The sequence below is a fragment of the Crocodylus siamensis genome, chromosome 2 (assembly GCF_052110815.1).
Source record: "Crocodylus siamensis isolate JL-2025a chromosome 2, ASM5211081v1, whole genome shotgun sequence".
NCBI lineage: Eukaryota > Metazoa > Chordata > Crocodylia > Crocodylidae > Crocodylus > Crocodylus siamensis.
This window is the reverse complement of record NC_143396.1, coordinates 175309791-175329256: the sequence shown is the minus strand read 5'-3', so window position 1 is coordinate 175329256 and position 19466 is coordinate 175309791. Positions and strand designations below refer to the sequence as shown.

General features: G+C 44.7%; 1 protein-coding gene across 4 annotated transcripts in view; it reads right to left on the bottom strand.

The window, feature by feature from the left end:
* The window catches only part of LOC149871364 (uncharacterized), a 164666-nt gene that overhangs the window by 15504 nt on the left and 129696 nt on the right, over positions 1-19466 (bottom strand). For all 4 annotated transcript variants that reach the window (XM_090032378.1, XM_090032379.1, XM_090032376.1 and 1 more), the window contains 3 exons: positions 9999-10106; positions 2860-2969; positions 1321-1369 (listed from right to left, as the gene is read on the bottom strand). In XM_090032378.1, the coding sequence (XP_089888504.1) occupies positions 1321-1369; positions 2860-2969; positions 9999-10106 (267 nt within the window). The remainder of the gene's footprint in view (positions 1-1320; positions 1370-2859; positions 2970-9998; positions 10107-19466) is intronic.

The window sequence follows — 19466 nt, the reverse complement described above, 5'->3', positions numbered from 1 at the left end:
GACAGGTTACCAGCCAAAAGCCTTTTCAGCACTGAACACTGACAGGTTTTAGATCAGACTTTTCATGCTACTCAAACAGGCAAGGAGGCTGAACCCCCCATTCACTGAGAGGGCAGGTGAAGCAGCAGAGTAAACTCCCCCATCTACTCCTAACTCAGATCTGGAAGGACCACCTCTATGGGCCAGAAAGTAGACCATGATCTAAGGCCTCTCAGCTGAGGAAACCAACCGGAAGGCCAGATACATGTGGGAAAGATATGGACGCTTGCCTTTGGGAACTAAGCTGGGGCGATGATCAAGTCATTTCATGCAGCCTACTGTGCAGCTGACATTCCAACTTTCAATTGCTAGATGCATGAATTTGCACCAAAGACCTAAAAAAGACAGCAGAGCCGGGCTGGGATGAACCTGATACCCTGAAGTGTCCTAAGAACTCAGCTGTTCCTTTCCTGGTAGAAACGGCTGGTTGTGACAAGTTCTGTACTGCTGGGGTAAACCTGCTAGCTTTAAGCCAACTGTCTTATTTTGTTGGCAGTGTGAGGCAAGGAAATGTGAACATGAACTGTAAAGATTCATTCACAAATAACATGTGCAGCTATTTCAAGAAATGCCATAAGGGATAATAAACAGCATATGGCTCTGCTGTTATCTGGGATTTCTTTAAATGTACTTGTACCAAAATAGCTTAAAGGGAAATCTGGTAGCCCCTTATATATATGCTGGGAAAAGAAGATGTACTATTATTTTCTCCACATGCCGATCCAGACCTTCTGGATTCAGCATCCACCACTGGTGGAGGGAAGCAGCAGACTCTGTAGCTAATTTAATAATATTCTCCACTGATTCACTGTAGTGCATTAGGGTCTTTAACTACGAGGACAGAACTCAATACAGAGCCAGGAGTCAAAAGATGAGGAGATTGTATTGGGACAGAGGGCAGGATTCATAGGAAAGTCACATAGGCAAAGATTATGGTAACGAATAATTTCTTATCCTGCGATGATACCATCCAAATCAAATCTCTGGGATGGAATGACCAGAAAGTCCCGAACCTACTGCTCACTCTGTGGCTTTTATGTTTACTGTTTAATGTGCAAATATATCCAATCCAATAAATGCTCTATTCAAACGAGCATTTATTTTCATCAAGACTTTAACTGGAAGGTCCAAACTATGGAAGTCAAGAAAGAATTATTCAGAATGTCACTAAAAATCTTTGCCTCTGGTACACTTCCTTGACCATCACAGCAACAACACTGCTCCAAGCCTACTACGACATGGAATTACTTACTTTCACTTGAGCCAAGAGCTTACACTCACCGTGTTGTAAACAGAGTAGGCTGACAGGACATGAAACAGTTCTTGTTGCCTACACAGAAAGAGAGGATGGTAAAATTTCATATTGCGGGGTGTTCATTTTGCACAGTCAAGAAGTATTTCACAGAAAACAATAGTTTTTGGTTTTGTTTGCTTAATCTTCTTCTGAAATACAGCAAAACTCAGGGAATGAAAAAAGGTCATCCCCATCCCTCTGATTGTGAGGAAGGTTTGCTTTTCTTTTTTTCAGCAGAGGAATATCACCAAAACCCCAAAGCATTGCTGTCCATCAGAGCAACAGGTCTGCCCAGAAGGCACCTGTACACAGCTTTCAGCACCCTCCCATCAATTGTTTCTAACAGTCCACTGTTAGAAGCTACAAGACCCAGAAAAAATAACATCCTTTTGGTATTTCCTCTCACACCTTTATTGCTTTTTCAGAAGGAGTTAGGGCACAAAAATGCAGTGCAGCGAACAGGGATTTAGCAACCTGACTCTCAGTAACATGAGCCAGTACACTACAGCTTGCACCTGGACTGAAAATATCACCACCACCTCATGTACCTGCACCACACCAGAAACATGCACATATGTTAGTAAATCAGGAGACATAAATAGAGGGTCAGGGCATCAATAACTGTAGGGGGAAGAGGGGAGCGATTTCTCTAACAGTTTCTACCACCAGGTTATAGTTCCTTTCCTTGAATGCAACTATATCTTTTCAGCTTCAGGAGCAGGAAAGACCTCTTTCTCCTTGCCACAGCTCTAGAGATGCATTTACTTGTATCCATTTTACACTCCCTGACTTGGGGCCTGGAGCCACATGGCTGAGATTTAGACTCCACTCCTCTTAGGGCCACTCACTGCTGCTCTTTCCTAAGCTCCCTCCGCCCTCAAGCACCTTGCCTCGGCATTGTTGCAGCCCCCACCTATGGGAGCAGCAGTATCGCAATGCACCTGCCTGCCAAGCGACTCTTTTACCTCTTCCCTGTTAGTTGTGCTCTTGAGACCACAGACAATAAGCAATAGTGACTGCATCATACATCCCTCAATGCTACAGACCCACCCCAAGAGATTCCTGTGAGGAATCAAACCAGCTGCGATCCTCAGTGAAAGACATGTCTCATAGGTCTGGTAAGGACACACGTTTCAGGAACTGTGGCTGGATGCAACCTAGCCTGGAATTAACCAAAAGATACTTGACACAAAGCTGGTGATTTCAGACCACTTCCTAGCAGAGAGGAGTCCACACCAAAACAAACCAACAAAACAAGCCTATGCCAGCAGAGGTACAAGCACAGACACTGGCTGTGCATGGAGACAAAGGTGTCTTCTCACAGCTACAAGTCACTGAGGCATACTGGCAGATTGGCAAGTGTAGGAGGGGCTGATGATGCTCCAGTTGCAGTCTTTGTTCTGAAGCCTGAATATCAGCTCTGCAGGCTGTCAAACTGGTACCTTTTTGGGGTGGTCAGGTCAGGGATTAGATCAGAGCAATGACCAGCAAAGAAACCAGCTAGGAGCCAGGCGACCTGTACTCACTTGACTCCATAGCGATCCCGGAACATGATGTGATTTCGAAAGGTGCGGTTGACATCCAGATCTATCTGCTTGATTTCTGATGAGAAGCTCTTGGCTTGTTCTTTCATTTTCTGGAGAGAAGCGAAGGCAGAGAAAAGAAAACTATTAAACATCCTCAAATATAATCTCTGAACGTAAAGCCCTCCATGGATGAGGACAACAAGAAACAATCTGCCAGATTACAGAGCAAAGGCAGAATACAGAACAGATTTTACAGGGGTGTAGGTTGTAGCCGTGTTGGTCTAAGGACACAGGAAGATAAGGTGCTTTGAGTAAATGTGATATTATTATTAGACCAGATTCTTAGAGTGAAAACAAAGCTATAGCCTGGCTATGAATTATTAGGGGGAAAAACACCCTGTGGTATGTCTCAGTGTTTCCTCATATCTTCCCCAATGATACTGCATTCAGGCAGGATGCAGGGTCATTCATTTTGCGCACAGTGAAGTTTGAGAAGCTGAGCTATTAAACAAGGCCTGGTCCCCTCCATTACCAACTGTTACTACAAAAAAAGTGCAGGAGTGGAAATACAAGCCAGACCATCTAGTAGATGTTGACTAGAAACATCCTCTACTGCATAAGTTCAACCTTAGAAGTACTGAATACGAAGCTATTTAACCCTATGGAGGCTGTCAGATGAGAATATCAGGTATGAAGACAAAATGTATCCGTCTGTGCACTGGGGGTATGCCATAAACATTTAAGACAGGGGTGTCAAATATCTGGCCCACGGAGCCCAATCATCTAGCCCATGGTGCTTGCTGGCCATGGGGCTTGGACTAGACTGCACATGGTCAATACTGGCACCGGCCCCAGGCCCATGTGCTGCACACAGCGCCAGGGTGGCCTGGGACATGCACTGCACACAGAGCATGGCACCAGTACAGGGCACAAGCTGCATATGGGGCCAGGGCCAGGTTTGGGTACATGCAGCATGCAATGCCTGCAGCAGACTAGTCCCGTGCACCAGATCCGGCATGTGGGGCTCGTGTAGACCCCTGCCCCATGGAACCTGATGAGTTTGACTGATCTAGAAAATGTCCCTGCCTGGGTCCCTCTGCACAGATGAGTATGTCCTAACGTTCTGTTCAGGGGTACTTCCATTAAATAAATCCCACCATGAAGACACCACTGTATTGCACAGGCAATGGTGGGCTGGTGCACAACACCCCTTTGAAGGCTTCTTTGTTATGGAATTACCCATGAGAAAAGGTGAAGCTGGCATGCTCACAGCAGTGAAGTCTACAACATTATTCCCCCACAGAAAAGCTCCACACAAATGCCAGATCTCTGACCTCCTGGGACCACTTCAGTAGATTTTGGAATGAACTATTTCTATTTTGATCTGCGTTGTTTGTAAATTCAGACCCTAACCTCTTCAAGGAAGGGGCTTTGCTATATTCTGTATCTAGTAAACATTAATATTGCTGTGGCTGCTTAAACAAAAACACATTTATTATTAATAATACACAGCTTTCAAGCTAACAGAAGAGATTCCCCTAAAGTATTCATAGGCTAAATGCTGTGCAGGGCAAGTTTTTATGGTTCACGCTGCCCTGTGAATTGCTCTCTAATTTCAATACACCATCTCCCTAGAGAAACAAAGACATCTTAAGCTTATCAACCCATCCTGGGGCGTTTTCAAGTAAAGATAATACTGAATCATAAAGACCAGCTTTGTGATGTACACAAGGACTAGAGCACAGCTAAGTAAACTAGAAGAGCTAAGAAGCAAAGTAAAATGCATAGAAGTGGCCACTGGCCAATTCTCTACCACACATGCACTGAAACACCAAGGGATGATACTCACTAATGGAAAAGGGGCCGGGGGGAGGGAGGGGGGCCCTTACTGCAATCAAAGTAACTCAGACAACTGATACAATGTCCACCCAACCCTGGCTCACATTGTGAAAGCCCCAAATTCTTATTCTGCCTCATGGAAGAATATCCTCCTAGCCCAGGAGTGGTCAATTATTTTGGCTGGAGGGCCACTTAATGAGTTTTGGGGACCTATCAAGGGTCATATCCATTTCTGTGTCCGTCTCTCATTGTCTCTCTTCCCTCTCTCTGGGCGTGTCTACACACTTACTAATGTGCCATAGTTACTGTATATTAAGTTTAATACCTTTATTACCAGGTACTAAATCAATGTATAGTAACTGGCACTACTGAGCGTAAGCACAGTTTGCCATGACATGCTAATGCACAGTAGAACTGGTATACCGCGCATTCAGCGTCTTGTGTAGACGCACCTTCTGTCTCTTTCTCTGTGTGTGCATGCATCTCTCTCTGTCTGTCTCTCTCTCTCTCCCCGCTTCCTTCCCTCCCTCCAGAAGCCCCCAGGAACCCTGAAGCTCAGCTGTGGACCCAGGCAAGAGCTGCTGCCGTGTTGGGCAGGTGCCAGTGTCAGCTTCAGCCAGGTTCTGGAGGGAGGGTAGAAGGGAGGGAGGGGGAGCAAGACAGAGAGACAAGAAGAGACAGAGTGACACTGGCACCCACCCAGCACAGCAGCAGCTCCTGCCTGTGCCTGCATCTGACGCCGCTGGCAGGTTCCAGGTCAGGGCTGTGGTGGGAGCTTCCATTACACCAGGAAGGTGGCAGGTCAACTGCAGACGCTATGGGCAGGTTCTGCATCCAGGCTCCTGAACCTGCCCACAGTGACAGCTGACACCACCACCCACTCACAGTGTGGACTGGAGGCCCCACCTGGGTCCACAGCTGATGATGCTGGGCCAAAGCCGTCCCACTTACCCAGCATCACGCAGTGGCCACGGCTGCCCATGCACCAGATCCAGTGAGTTGGCAACCATCCACCCACGGGGCCAGACTGAATCCAGCGATGGTCTCGATCTGGCCTGCTGGCCTTATTTTGCCCACCCCTGTCTTACCCCCAGACGTGGCACCCAGTGTAACCCTGTGCATGGCAAGCAAGAATCACTTTGCCGTCTTTCAGTATCCAGTCTCATGTGTATCCTTCAAGTACCACTGATGACCACATAATTACCTTTCTTTTGAGTCCCCGGGGCTATTCCATGAATAAAATATGTTCTGCAACCAAATTTTCAATTGGGCAGAGATCCATTTGCAGGGCAGGACATACACAGCTGAACAGGAGATGAATAGAGGCCATGCTGGAGCCAGGCAGTGGGACACCACATTACCATAGGGAGACAGGCTTAGAGCATTAGTAACAGATACTCCTTTCTATAGTAGGGAGCCATTGCTTAAGAGGGCTGCAAAGCCAATTCAAACTGCCTGCAGGCCATACCACGTTGGGGTGCGAATGGCAGGCACATCACAAAGCTGTAAGGCTGTGAGCTATTGCTTTCACCATAAGGGCTTATTAGCTTTGCAGAACACACGCACCAAGATGAGCATTTACTTGTTCACGCAAGTGATGGGCTTTTGAAGCTGGTTCCCTCTGCTTAGTTGCACTCTGTTGTTTAGCCCTGCAGGGCACCTAAATGGATATAGGAACGGCAGTCACTAGCTGGAAGTGCTGACTCTAAAGTTACTGTGACCAGTCCCGTCCCATAGTGTTTTTATTAAAAAACTGGTAAAACTTAACATATGTCTAAATTTCTTCCCTATGGCCAACTCCTTTTCTTCCTGCCCTCTCTGACCTTGCAAAAGCATCCTGCTGGGGACTGAGGTTCCATGGCAAAAGTCACCTAGGAGATCAGGTCTTCCAAGTCATGTTCTTCCCATCCTCTCACTCCTTTATTAGCAGCTGAACCCAAACACTTCTGATATGAATATCTCCAGGGACATAACAGCTTCAGGGGCACTGCATCCAAATCTAAAACCACTTGTTTCAACCTGGGGCATGTAACAGGGCATTCTTGGCATTTGGGATAGTCTTCCTTGTAGTTATGGGTGAGGGTTTGAAAAGATAAAATAGAGAGATTCTTTGTGTCAAGTGCCCATCAACACAGGGCACTTTGCATGCTGGCCCAGACGCCTCTTCCAGTCCTCTTATTCCTATTACCAGCTACATTAAGCCCCAAGTCATGGGGTCACAAGACAAGGCCTCAAGGCCCACCTGTGGGATGTGGCAGTGGCAATGCATGAGGACAAAAAGTTGTGAAGGGATACTGGATGTACCCACAGAGAAACATGAGCACTAATCTGCCTTGGTGGAGGAATACAGGGAAAGCAGGTCCTAACAAGAATCCATCCTGAAACCTGGCCTCTAAGTCCTCTTGTGAGCAAAACTGAAATGAGAACTAACTGCCCACGCTCCGTTTAAGCAGTTAGACAACCTCCTTGTCACTTGCATTTATTCAGATTCTTCCCCTGGCCATGCAGCATGGCCAACCTGGACAATCCTGCACCCTCTGTGATACAAGTGACTAGATGCCAAATTACAACACTAGAGAAACTTAATTATTTCTACCCACTAGAACAATCTCGTTCCCACATTCCTGAGAGCCTTGCGCGATGAGATGCCAGCAGGATTTTACTATTAATATCTCTGCTTGACTAACAGTAATGAGCATTAACATTATCCTGCTTAAGAGGAAGAGAGAGATCAGACACACTTGAGCCTACTGGATGTGACACTTAATTCGTGGCCTCTATCACATTAACACTGCTGGGTGGTGCTGTGCAGGCTTTACTCTGTTGTTCTGATTGCCAAGGAATAAATAACAAAGAACCCGGTACACTGAACAGCAGTCCCGCCAGCAGTAGCCAGATGGGGGAAGATCACTGGGAGGTGCTTTCCCCTCCTCAGAGTTAAAGTTTGCTGCCCCTACAGCACTCTCAGTTTCTATTAGGTTCAGAGAGAGAAGGCCAAATGATCCCCATATCACTCTTGTTGGCCGGCAGGTTCAGCTGCTCTGTAGCAGTGCTATCACCTGCAACCTGGTTATATCTAGGCTCATGGCAGATGACAGGCTTGGAAGCAAGAGCTTTTTTTGCTTTTTTTTTTTTTTTACTCACAATTACAGAGCTGGTCCAACAAAAAATATTACTAAAAAATCTTTGTTTCACCCAGTGAGATAAAAGTACTGTGATGGTGGATTATTAAGTTGTCCATCTTTCTCCATCTATGGTCTTGTTGCATACGTCAAAATGTCACCTCTTTGGGACAAGTACTATTTTGCCCTGTGTTTGTATACCACTTCACACAATGAGGTCCTTCCAGCTCTATGACCAGGGCTCTGGTCATATAGACCAGGGGTAGGCAAAATGTGGCCTGGGGGCTGGATGCGGCCTGCCAGGCCATTCTATCCCGCCTGCAGGACCCCTAAAAAAATTTAGAAAATTAGTATTTATCTGCCCCTGGATGCCTATCATGCGGCCCTCGATGGCTTGCCAAAACTCAGTAAACGGCCCTCCACCCAAAATAACTGCCTGCCCCTGATATAGACAATAAATAAGTAAAGAGGGGTTACTGGTCTAGCAAATCAGTGAAATGCACATTAAAAAAATGTTCTGCAGAATAATCAACAGGATTACAGCAAAAACATTTCTACTACAATCAGACTCTATGATGATTTCTCATTTCATTACTCATTCAAACTGTGTGTATGGATGTTGTTTATTTCACAGCAAAAAATCCTCAAGAGAGTCAGCTTTGTAAAGTGATTTAATGGGAAGGAACAGAAACAAGGCTTTTCCTATTTGCACAGGATTTCCTGTAAATTGAAGGATTTTTAATAGAATGCTTCAAGAGGATGTTTCTATAAAAGAGCTGAAGAGTTGAAAATAATAAGAGCCACTGCAATCTGAGCTGTTAGGATGTTGTGAGCACATGCCCTATTTTGCTGAAACTTGCTTATGTGTTTTGCAAACTAGACCCCCTAAATTCACCAACTGTCATGCAGATTTTTAAGAGCATGATTTTCTTCTGGCTTGAAATAGATCAGACTGCTAAAAAACACCCTCTCAGTGTCAGTTTAAAAATTTATCCTTACTACTCACTGTGCACTTAAAAAAAGAAAAGACCACCACCCAAAATGTTCAAAAATTTCAGGCATCTTGGTTTTTAGGGAGCTAACTCACTTTACAAAGGGATCAGAAAATACTGAGCACCTCCCCTTTCAAGGCATCTCAAGTTGGGCACCCAAAATTACTATTCCCATTTTAAACTTCTTGAAAGTTGAAATTATTAAGCTTTTATCTGGAGATGCAGTGACTTGTAAAACTTCTGCCTGGTAGCCACCTTGTAATCACAGCACAGAAATCAGCATGCAGGACCTTAATGGGGGTGGTGGGGCAACAGGTAAGAAAAGTTTAACCATTTTATTTTCAGTCCTTGTTGTCACTTTAAAGCTTTCCTTCACAACATTCTCAGCTGCAAATGGGATAAAAACACATCTCCCAGATCTGTGGTAGTAAGGGAAAGAGAAGAGAGAGCAACAAGCAGCAACTCAATAGTGGGATACAGCACAAGGTGTGAACACTTGCTGGACAGTATTTGTTACACCAGAGGTTTCCAGGTTTTTTAAACCCAAAGGCCAATGTCAACCCTCAAATTCATCACATACCTCCCCCTTGCACCCTTCAGGTCAAACTTTTAATTTGTAGGGATGGGGGAGGGACAGATGCAATCTACAGACCACAGTATGGTAATTACTGCACTATGGGGCAGGGCACAGGCTGCTGTCCCCTACTCCAAGAGACCACATACATAAACCATCGGCCTTCTACACATTCCCACTTCAGAAGACTCCAGACACAGACCCATGGGCGACTGATGACACACCTTAGTTGGGGGCTGGGGTGGGCACTTGCCCTCCCAGCATCCAGTCATCAACTGGTGGGGGCCCTCCCTGTGGCAAAACTCACTGACCAGGAAGTGGCCGTGGCAGTGCTACATCCAGCACTCCCACTCCCTGGCCGGCACTCATGGGCGGGCACCAGCACTCCCGCCTTCTGCCCCTTGCCTATCACCTAAGCGGGGAGCACAACCGGTCGGAGGTTCACCAGCACTCTCAGGGGCTGCGTGTGCACCCCGTGCATTCCCTACATGTCGCCATTGCACAGACCCTGAGCTTCTCCATCTCCAGTATAGTGCATCCTTCTCAGGGAGCGTGCAACTTGAGAGACCCCTTGATTTACCCTAGCCCTATCTTAATTTATTGCCATCATACCTCATACTTCCCTTCATTTTTCTGCTTCATAGTCTCGACGTCCAGCAGGAGCGACCAGACCTGGCCTCGCACCTGGAGGGGGATCCCTTTGTAAACCCTGCGGCACATCTGCAAATCAAAAGGAAAATGAAACAAAGTTAGTGGAACAAGTCTCCAGGAGTGGAGTAATTTAATCACCCAATCACTCCCTAAACAGAGCATCTTACAGACACCATTCAATAGGGAAGTAAGTGACTGGGAAACCAATGACCCATCACAGTCTACTAACAGCCCTTAAGAGATCACTTCCATTCATTAGGAGGAGCTTTCCCTTGGCAGTAAGAGTTGGGAGCATCTTGACTCTGGTCCTTTTTTCTGGATTTTCCATGCTGTATGGCCAGAGGCAACCACCACGTGGACCAGGGGCCAAGAAAACTAAGACCCAGCTCTGCCACCCACTGGCTGCAATATGTTGGCCAACTCACTTCACTTGACCATGCCGCAGAGGCATGTTTACCAAAATTAAGATGGTACCTCCCTCTCTCCAGAGGCTGAGAAGGTCCCTGTAAATGTTCAGTGTTAACACCCAGTATCAAGATGCACTGTTACCAGAAAACAAATTTTGCTTGGAATATCCATGTTTCTTGGAAGAACCAGACCCCAACTTCTATACATGGAGAACAGACCCCAACTTCTCCCTATTCCACATGGAGAACAGCTTGTGTATTTGATACATTACCAGCCCATCCCCTTTCTCTCCCAAGAAATCTGCATGGAGCTGATCGCACAGGGGTGGGAGATGCAGTCAAGGAGGGCTGTGGTCTAGGAACACACAGGTTAAACCAAAGATCTTTGTGGCATGCAGGGAGCAGGATTGCTGCTGCAGAGGAAGGCAGAATCCTCAGTGCCCCCATGTGAATAGTCCAGAATGTCCCCTCACTTTAGGAGAAAATGCTTCTCCTGTCAGATGGGAGGCAGCACCCTACCCTCAGATACAAAACCTTGGGAGGTGCTAGTGGAGATTCCCAGACAAGCAATCTGGTCCTGCCTATCACTTTTGGCAGGGGAACTGAACACAACTACTGGGAAGGAAGTAAAACTGTGGCAAGAATATTTCTAACACAAGGGGGGAAAGCCGGTGTCTGTACAGATCTGAAACTGCTTTGTTTTGCCCCTTCTTTTGCTTCATTTATAAAGCCAACCCTTGCTGAAAAAAGCTCCCTAAGCAAAGGGCAACAGAACAACCTTTTAAAGAAAGTTATAGCCTTATTGTTCCTACTAGAAACAGAGAAGTTTTGGGTTTTTTTTTTAAAAAAGGTCCATTTCTGAATATTTTCTCCTCCTCAGTTCTTCTCACTCTCAAATTGTCTTCCAGATGTACTGTAAAGCCAACAGCATTACTCTTTGCAGTTAAGGAGTCCTTCATGCTTTCTTTTATCTCAGTACGCTGCCCAAAGTCTACTCCTGTCACCCATTTGCTTAAATTCTGCCTGCTGTTTCCACAGGCATTTTTCTGCTCTACAGGATGGTGTTAGTAAAGGCCAGCTGCATTATGCTTGTCTATAAGGTTTTGATGGGCTCATAAACAGAATCAGAGGCAGTTTTCTATTTTCCTATTGACATGCATCTTGCATAAGATCACTTTTATAGGACCATCTTCCTGCTTCAGATTCTGAACTTAACCAAATTTGTATATCACACTAATAAAGAGAATATGGAGCAGATATGTATTCCATGGCCTGCAGTTTACAGGCAGGAAATGCACTTATGACTTTGCAGGATCCACTTGCAGGATCTACTGTTTAGGTAAACCCCTCACTGAGTTGTGCTCCTCCTGGATTAAAAAGTCATGAACTCACATTCCCATGCTTTGTTAAAAATCTTGAAGTAGTGCCTAGCCATAGCAGTCAGGATCCAAGAATCCATTGGGCTAGGTGCTACAAACACAGAACACAACAAGAGTCCCTGCTTCATGATGCTCACAATCTAAGTATATATGTAGCACATGACAGTAGGTGGATGCAAGCAGACAGATCAATGGGGAAGCACCTGAAAATAATGAGGTCATCATACCTGGGTTCAGGTTCATAATGCATATTCAACGTGTCTATAGGTCCCCAGAGAGCACTCCAATCCTCAAATGTTGTCAGCTCAATATTTTTATCTACTGTAAATACTCACAAAATGCCCGCCCTACTTTTAAGTCTAATCTACAGATGCTTCCTCCCAGGTGCAGTGGAACAATTTTGAGCACCCATCATGTTTTCAAAGTATCTATGCCTGGAAAGTAAGTAAGCAACACACCTAGTGATGAGCATCTGTGGACTTAAACATGCAAATACTGAACAAGAACATAAAAACAAACAGCACAAGGGCTGTCCAAGGGTAATTTTTGTACTATCTGAAATGTAATTGGGGAGCCTGACATTAAGAAAGATATCATTCCATACAGTTCTGGTTCATTATCTGTTACTTTAGACCAAGCCAGTTTCCTTCAACTCCAGTTCTTGGAGGAATACTCAAGTAAAAGCAAGCATTGACTGGAGGGCTGAGAGCAGGATTACAGCTGTCCTCACTGGAGACAAGGTTCTTTGGGTAAATTTGGTATCTTTTATTAGACCAACTCAAATAGTTGGAAAAATTATTCTTAGCAAGCTTTCAGGCACCAACACTCTTTGTCAGGCTCAGGAAGCATATGTGCTCTTCCTGGATGGAGTGGTAAAGCAGCCAGAGGCCAGTACATATGCAAGAAAGCCAGTCATAACTTCACAGTCTTGGCCCAAGCCTTAGAAAAGCTCCATCATCATTTGATCTCTGGAGCGGTAACCTGTAGAACACTGCTACTCCTTCCTATTCTGCTGCTGGATCAGGTTGCACTGGAATGCAACCAATTTAAAAACAGCACGAAAGAAGTGAGCAAAGAAAACCTATGCATGTGCAATGACATAATGAGATGGAACATTAAGCCAAAGAGGCTTAAATAAGCCTTGCTGAAGGCAGGTGTCTGAATGGCTGTAGCACAATGGCTGAGAAGAGCCCAAACAAACCTGATTTGAATATGTTAAATTTGCCTCGTGATTAATTTATTTCCAAAAGGATTAGGAGAGATCAAGGATAACTGATGTTTTCCTGAGGTACAATGAGATGCTCAGCTCTGCAGGGAAGGAAGCATTTTGCTTTGAATTCCCAAAGATGTTAGTGCTGCACTTTAATGAACACAGATTCACAAGCATTTAGTAAACAGCTTTCAGCTGCATCTTTGTGCCAAGTCTCTCTCTGTTGGGATGGTAGCAGAAACAAGAGGATGTCTTAACTAGCTATAACATAGCTGTATTCAACAAGCTGCCACCCCTACCCCCCAGCCCTATGTTCAGCATAGAGTACAGCATGCAGTAGCAACATCCTTCAATGGATGGGCACTTCTCCAATACCTGGGTTCCTTAGAGATGAATCAGTGATCTTTTTATAGAGGAAAAATGGTACTGATTTACTTGCCTCTGTTCTGAGACCAGAAGTTAAGCTCTGAAAATGCTGAGCAAGAAGAAAGAAACTTCCAACCCCAGAGAAGAACACCTGATTCAATTTCTTCTTGTGACAAAGGTGGTTGTTTGACAGCTCAACAAGAGCCAGGCTTTTGGGGTGCAGTACTTTTTTTTAAAGGACACAAGGTAGTTTCTAACATGGTCTGCCAGCAGTCAAGCTAATGGCTCCCAGTCCTCATGGACAAAGTCTGTTAGGAGCCAACACTGCACTTTGGCAGCAGCCTGAAGAAGAGTAACAATGGGGAAGGCTGAGAGCAGCTCCTCCATTTCTACAGTGCCCCAGTGTAAGGTGGAATCATCACACTGATTTGAATCGATGAGGCTTTTGGATATGAAGGACTTCAAGGGGAGCTCCAGTTGTAGGTACTTTAGCTAAAAAGAGCTTGGGAACAATTGACCCAGGTACTTCCCTTTCTTTCCACCTCTTCCCCATGCTAAGTTACAATGGGATGGGACAAATTTTATTTCTGGTGTAATGCCATTTATGAAGGTCAGGGCCTAGCTATTACACTAACCTGAGGTAGTCTCAGGCAACTGAACAGTATTGTCTCTATTCCAGATATATCATTTAACTATGGGACGAGCTAAGGGAAGAGGTCACTGCAAGGAACAAAACATGTTCTTCACTGGGGTTGGCTAAGAAGCATTAGTGACTCCAGTTTGGGATAGTGAAGACAAGGAAATCTGGGGTTTAACCCCAATTACCATCACAATTTGAACCTTAGAGGAAAGGCTTGAGTGAAAACCCAGATCTCAGCTCTTCACTGCAACACTACCCTGAGTTAGATCACTTGGGTTAAACAACTTGAATTAACATCCACTTTTTTGTGGTGTAAGACACATTCTTTGCAGGTAAAGCGATATAGTCCCTCTAGTGTAGGCCTTGCTATCTCGGTATAAGTACAGCTATTTCTGTTTGGAAAGTAAATAAACTAAACCAAAAAAGTACCATTAGATTAGCATAACTGCATCCAAGCTAGGGATGGAATTATTTTAGTAAGACACACGTGTCTCTAATAGGAACTGCTCTACTGGTACAAATCCAGGTATATGGCAGGCCTAAAGCTCAGCCTCCTGTGGCAGCAGCTGAACACAAGTCCCAGGCTTGGCCCAGAGCCTTAAAGTGAACCTGTAGTTTTGTCTAAACTGTTACTTTACTTTAAGGCTCTTTTCATTAGGAGAATCCCACACTAGTGCTCATTAGGAGATAGATGCAAGATACAGAAAGGGATTAAAGATATCCAGGTGCGTGGAGATCAGTTATTTAAGAACCCACTGGGAACCATTCAACGCAAAGCAAAGCTGAAAAAGCCAAGGGAAGCAGGCAGACACCCAAAGGAACTCTGAAAGAGGAAACCTTTTATTGAGAAGAGCTGGTGCTTGTGAGGAGCTACAGCTAGATAGTTCCTGGGTGAAGCATCCTACCCTGTGCTGAAAACACCTGCATTTAATGTCAAAGAAGAAAGGGCTTCTTTATTTTAGACCAGGACTAACTTAAAAGAGCCCCAGAGTTCAGTGACTCATCTATCAATGGTCTCGACTTTTTCTGGTGAGGAAGTCTTGGCTGTTACCAGATCAGGGAGCTCTCTGCAAGGTGGAGGCTGGACAGCTGTTCCTACAAGTGTAACCCCATGAGGGACATAGGGGAGAGGGTTTCAGTCTCCAGTGACACAGTGTTTTTTTGTCACTGATGACTGTCCCAAGCTCAGCCCCTGGGAAGGCCACTTACCTTTGCCCTTTCACCATTTGTTTCTAATATTTTGTATAATAAATGTTTAAAATGCCAAAAATAATAATAAAGTCTCTCTCTCTCACTTTCATGCTTAAAGTTTCTATTCCTCTGCAAGCCGCTTGTTCTCTGCCCCTGCTCCCTCCTTTAAGCAGGGAAAGACTGGTTCTTTACCCAGAGTTTCTTCACTAAATAAAGGAGGGTCTTACTTATGTAGTCAAATGGAAAACATAGCAGAGAATCCAGCAAAGGAATTAAGCAAAAGAGAAACATATGCAGACAGCAGAGGGGATTCTCAACTCAACTAACACTAACTCAAGTGTGGCCAACCTGCCACATGCCTGATGCAAGTGGCATGGCTTGGGCAAAGAGCACAGGGCAGGAAGCAGAAAGCCAAGCAACAGCTTGAGCTGGGGAAGGGAATTGGAGTGGCACTCAGGGAGAGCATGGCTGCTGCTGTACTAGATTATACACCACTGTTTCTTCTGTGTGGTATCCTTTAGCCCTGAACAGGTGGGAACCCACTGGGACCACACAGTCTTGGATACAATGATGGAGCAGCAGGCACTATCAGAAACAATTTTCATAAATCTCTCTCAGACTTCTTCTTCACAGATGTCCCTTGTCATGACAGGGCTCTCTTTTCATTTCAAAGACAAGGGTGCCTTTCCCATGGGAAGTTTCCATAACAAGCTATTCCGTTCTCTGTTAATACAGGGTCTTCATAAAGTCCTTGTGCACTTTTAAACTTTAATAACTTAGGTTGTAGGTATGATAGAAACAATCTGTAAACGGCATTTAAAAGCAAATTTATTATATTTTTAGGACAACTGGAGTACACAGTACTAGACTTCATAAGTAATACCTAATTTGTTCTTAGATAAGATGGATCTCCGTGCCACTACACTCTGAATGTACGACAGTTCCTAAATGACGTTTTCCCAGAGAAGTGTATAGGCAGAGGTGGACCAATTGCTTGGCCACCTCATTCACCTGACCTGTTGCTGTTGGACTTCTTTTTATGGGGACATCGTAAAAGTGTAGTTTACTTGTCAAAACCACTTTCTTTGGTGGAACTTAGGGCTAGTATCACCAATGCAATTAGTGCACTAACTCAAGAGCAACTGGGAAATATTTTCAAGGGGTTGGAAGATCAGATTGAGCACTGTATCAAGATGGATGGTGGCTATGGTGAAGTCTAGCATTGTGTACTCTAGCTGCCCTAAAACTTAAATAAATTTGCTTTTAAATGTTGTTTACAGATTTCTTCTATCATACCTACAACCTAAGTTATTAAAGTTTAAAAGTGCACAAGGACTTTATGAAGACCCTATATGACACTGTGATAACTCAAAACAACACAGGTTGCAGTTTGTTAGTGAAACATTAAGGCAAAGAGCTGCTATGATATAAGGCAGGGGTGCTCAACCCTGATTTGGCCCATGGACTATGGCATCTGACCCATGGGGCTCCCCACAGACAGGGAGATTTGGCAATTAATATTGCCACCCATCCCCAATGCCAAATTTTCAAGTTCCTCATGGCCAGATTGAGGCCAGGCCGTGCTCCCTCCCCTTTACAGCCAGATCAGGGCTGGGCCACGCCCCTTGACCCCTGCAGAGCTAGGCTGGGGCTGGGCCATGCCTCCTCCCCTCACACGACTGGATCAGGGCCAGGCCACCCCCAACACCCCTCCACATGCCCAGATCAGGCCCTGCCACACCTGCTCTGCACACTGGATCAGGCCCACTGGCCTGACCTGGTGCACAGGGCAAAAAAGTTGAATTCCATTGACAACGACTGCAAGGCAAGGCCTCATCACACTCCCTACACAGGAAATAGTTTTTGTGTGCTTTCCTAAACTCAGCATTCAAACCACCCTCAACATACCCACTGATAACATGAACCCTATGGATTCCAACAGAGGGAAAATCTGCACAACTTCTAAATCCACCATCTGAACTTCATGAGGACATTCAGTCCTCCTGTGCAGTAAGGTCTCAGCAGCTTGCATCTGAAAAAGCAATCCAATATTGTTTTATGAGCGACTGTTACTGGGACAGAGGAAACACCCAGATGAAGAACTTGCACTACTTCAAAAAGCAGAACTGAGCGTTTACATTTCATTCCCTGTAATTTTGTACTGGTTATGTTTCATAACTGTAGGCTTTTCTGACATTCCAAAATCAAGGCTTCCCCATGTAAGAGTCCACAGAAATCCCAGGAAATGAGCAAAAATCCATCGCTAGACCTGAATGGGAGTGAGATCCAGACCCTGTAAATTTCCATGTCATCCAACTTAATCTTTCTTCACCTGGTCACTCTTTGCACTTTAGACCCAGCACTATTCCTATTGATTTAATTGAAAGCAGGAGGCAAGATCTTTAGCACTCAGACAATGCCTCCTCTGTACAGGAGAGTTGTGAACATGTATGGTTCGCTATAAGCAATTACTTTGTTTGTTGTTACAAGAGCGCTCTCTGCTTTTCAGCCAGAAAGCAACAAACCCTCAAAATTGATCCTTAGAAGGTAGTCACTTTTGACTCCCTTTGCCACTATCTGCCCAGGCACACAGACACACTGTAAGCCCATTAAGTAACTGTATATTGTTCATGTTGGAAGTTACTAAAACCGAGCTCAAAACTTGTTTAAGAAACCGAGTAAGAGCCGAGATTCCTGTTTTTCTACTTTGCCTTACACAAAATATTTGGTTGAGAATTAAGTGAGAATATGGTTTGACCTTTGCTGATGTTGCCAATGCAGTAATCTAATCAGAACCACACAGTCAACTACACAGCGGTTTCCCAGAACCACAGAGCATGAACATTAAAGCTCAAAGTCCCAAATCCCAAAGCCTAAACCAAAAGACCATCTTTGCCAAAGAAACTACCAGTTCCTCAGAAAATATAGCCAAGAGGTGCTGGTTAACTGTGTACGCTGTACAGAGGAAACCATCCCTCACTTCAGATTGCCTGCGGAGCTCATGATAGATGGAAGTGCACAGATTTAACTTCCTTAGTTACAAACATTACACTTCCTTTCCTTTCATTTCAACAAGTGATCCTTTCCTCACATTATGCCACACGTGAGCATTCCTGGTCCATTTCAGTTACCAACACCATCCCAAAGACTGCACTTTATGCAGCTCAATTCCTTCTTCTCACTATGCTTTTATTTACCCATGGAGACCTACATTTTCAGAAGTAGTGATTGCTGGTGTCCAAATTTAGACTTTTAAATAAAGCCCTGATTATCCAAGAGTGCAGAGCACACAACCACTAAAAATGAGGCCTCAAATATGGAGTTTCAAACTTCAGGCAGAAACATTTTCAGCGTGCTCTGGGATTTTTTTTTCCATCTGACTTAAGAAGCATCACAGAAATAAGTTCATTTAACCTGTCAGTGCAGCTTTAAATTAGATGGGTTTTTTATGCAGATTTGTAGATGTGAACTAAACCACACGCCAAAGCATTTACAAGGGCAAAATCCCAGGTGGGATAATAGCTTTTACGTACATACATACATATATATGCATATATACACATACACAAAACTCTGCAAAGGATGTGTATACTGTAAAAAAGAAGGTGTGTTCTTAATTCTCCTTGGCAAATCTGAGTTAACTTGATTTAAAACAACAATAAAGGCAAAGTAGATTAGGATTTAACTCAGGCTAGCAATTTGAATTTGAGCCTTTAAAGTAGCAGTCAGTGAAGTTTTCCAGTAGTGGGCTGAAATGATCCAGTTTGGGTCCAAGACAGGCCAATGTTAGGTCCCAATCACTGTCACCACCATTTCTCCCAATGACCTGGCTATAGTGCAGCAGAGGAAAGGGCTTGGCTGTCCAGCTACATCATGGCATAGCATGGTATGGGCAAAGGCCCTGCTACTGAATGCCACTGAAGACCCTGTCACCAAATACTGATGAAGCCTCAGCTCTGTGACTGGACCCAATGGTTCAGTGAGCTAGATACAGCCTGTGAGCCATAGGTTGCTGATCTCTGTTCTAAAGGTACTTGGCTAATGCAAGTTAAAGTGCAAATTACCTTGCCTTCATTGCCATGTCAACTCAAGTTAGCTAACAGAGGTGAGACAGCCCATCTGATGAACACCTTTTGCGGTGTCAGCATCTCTAAGTGCTAAAGAAATTTACCTAGTCCTTTTGGAATATGAAAAACTATCCTGTTAATACCAATTTGAGTTAGAGAACACAGTAGG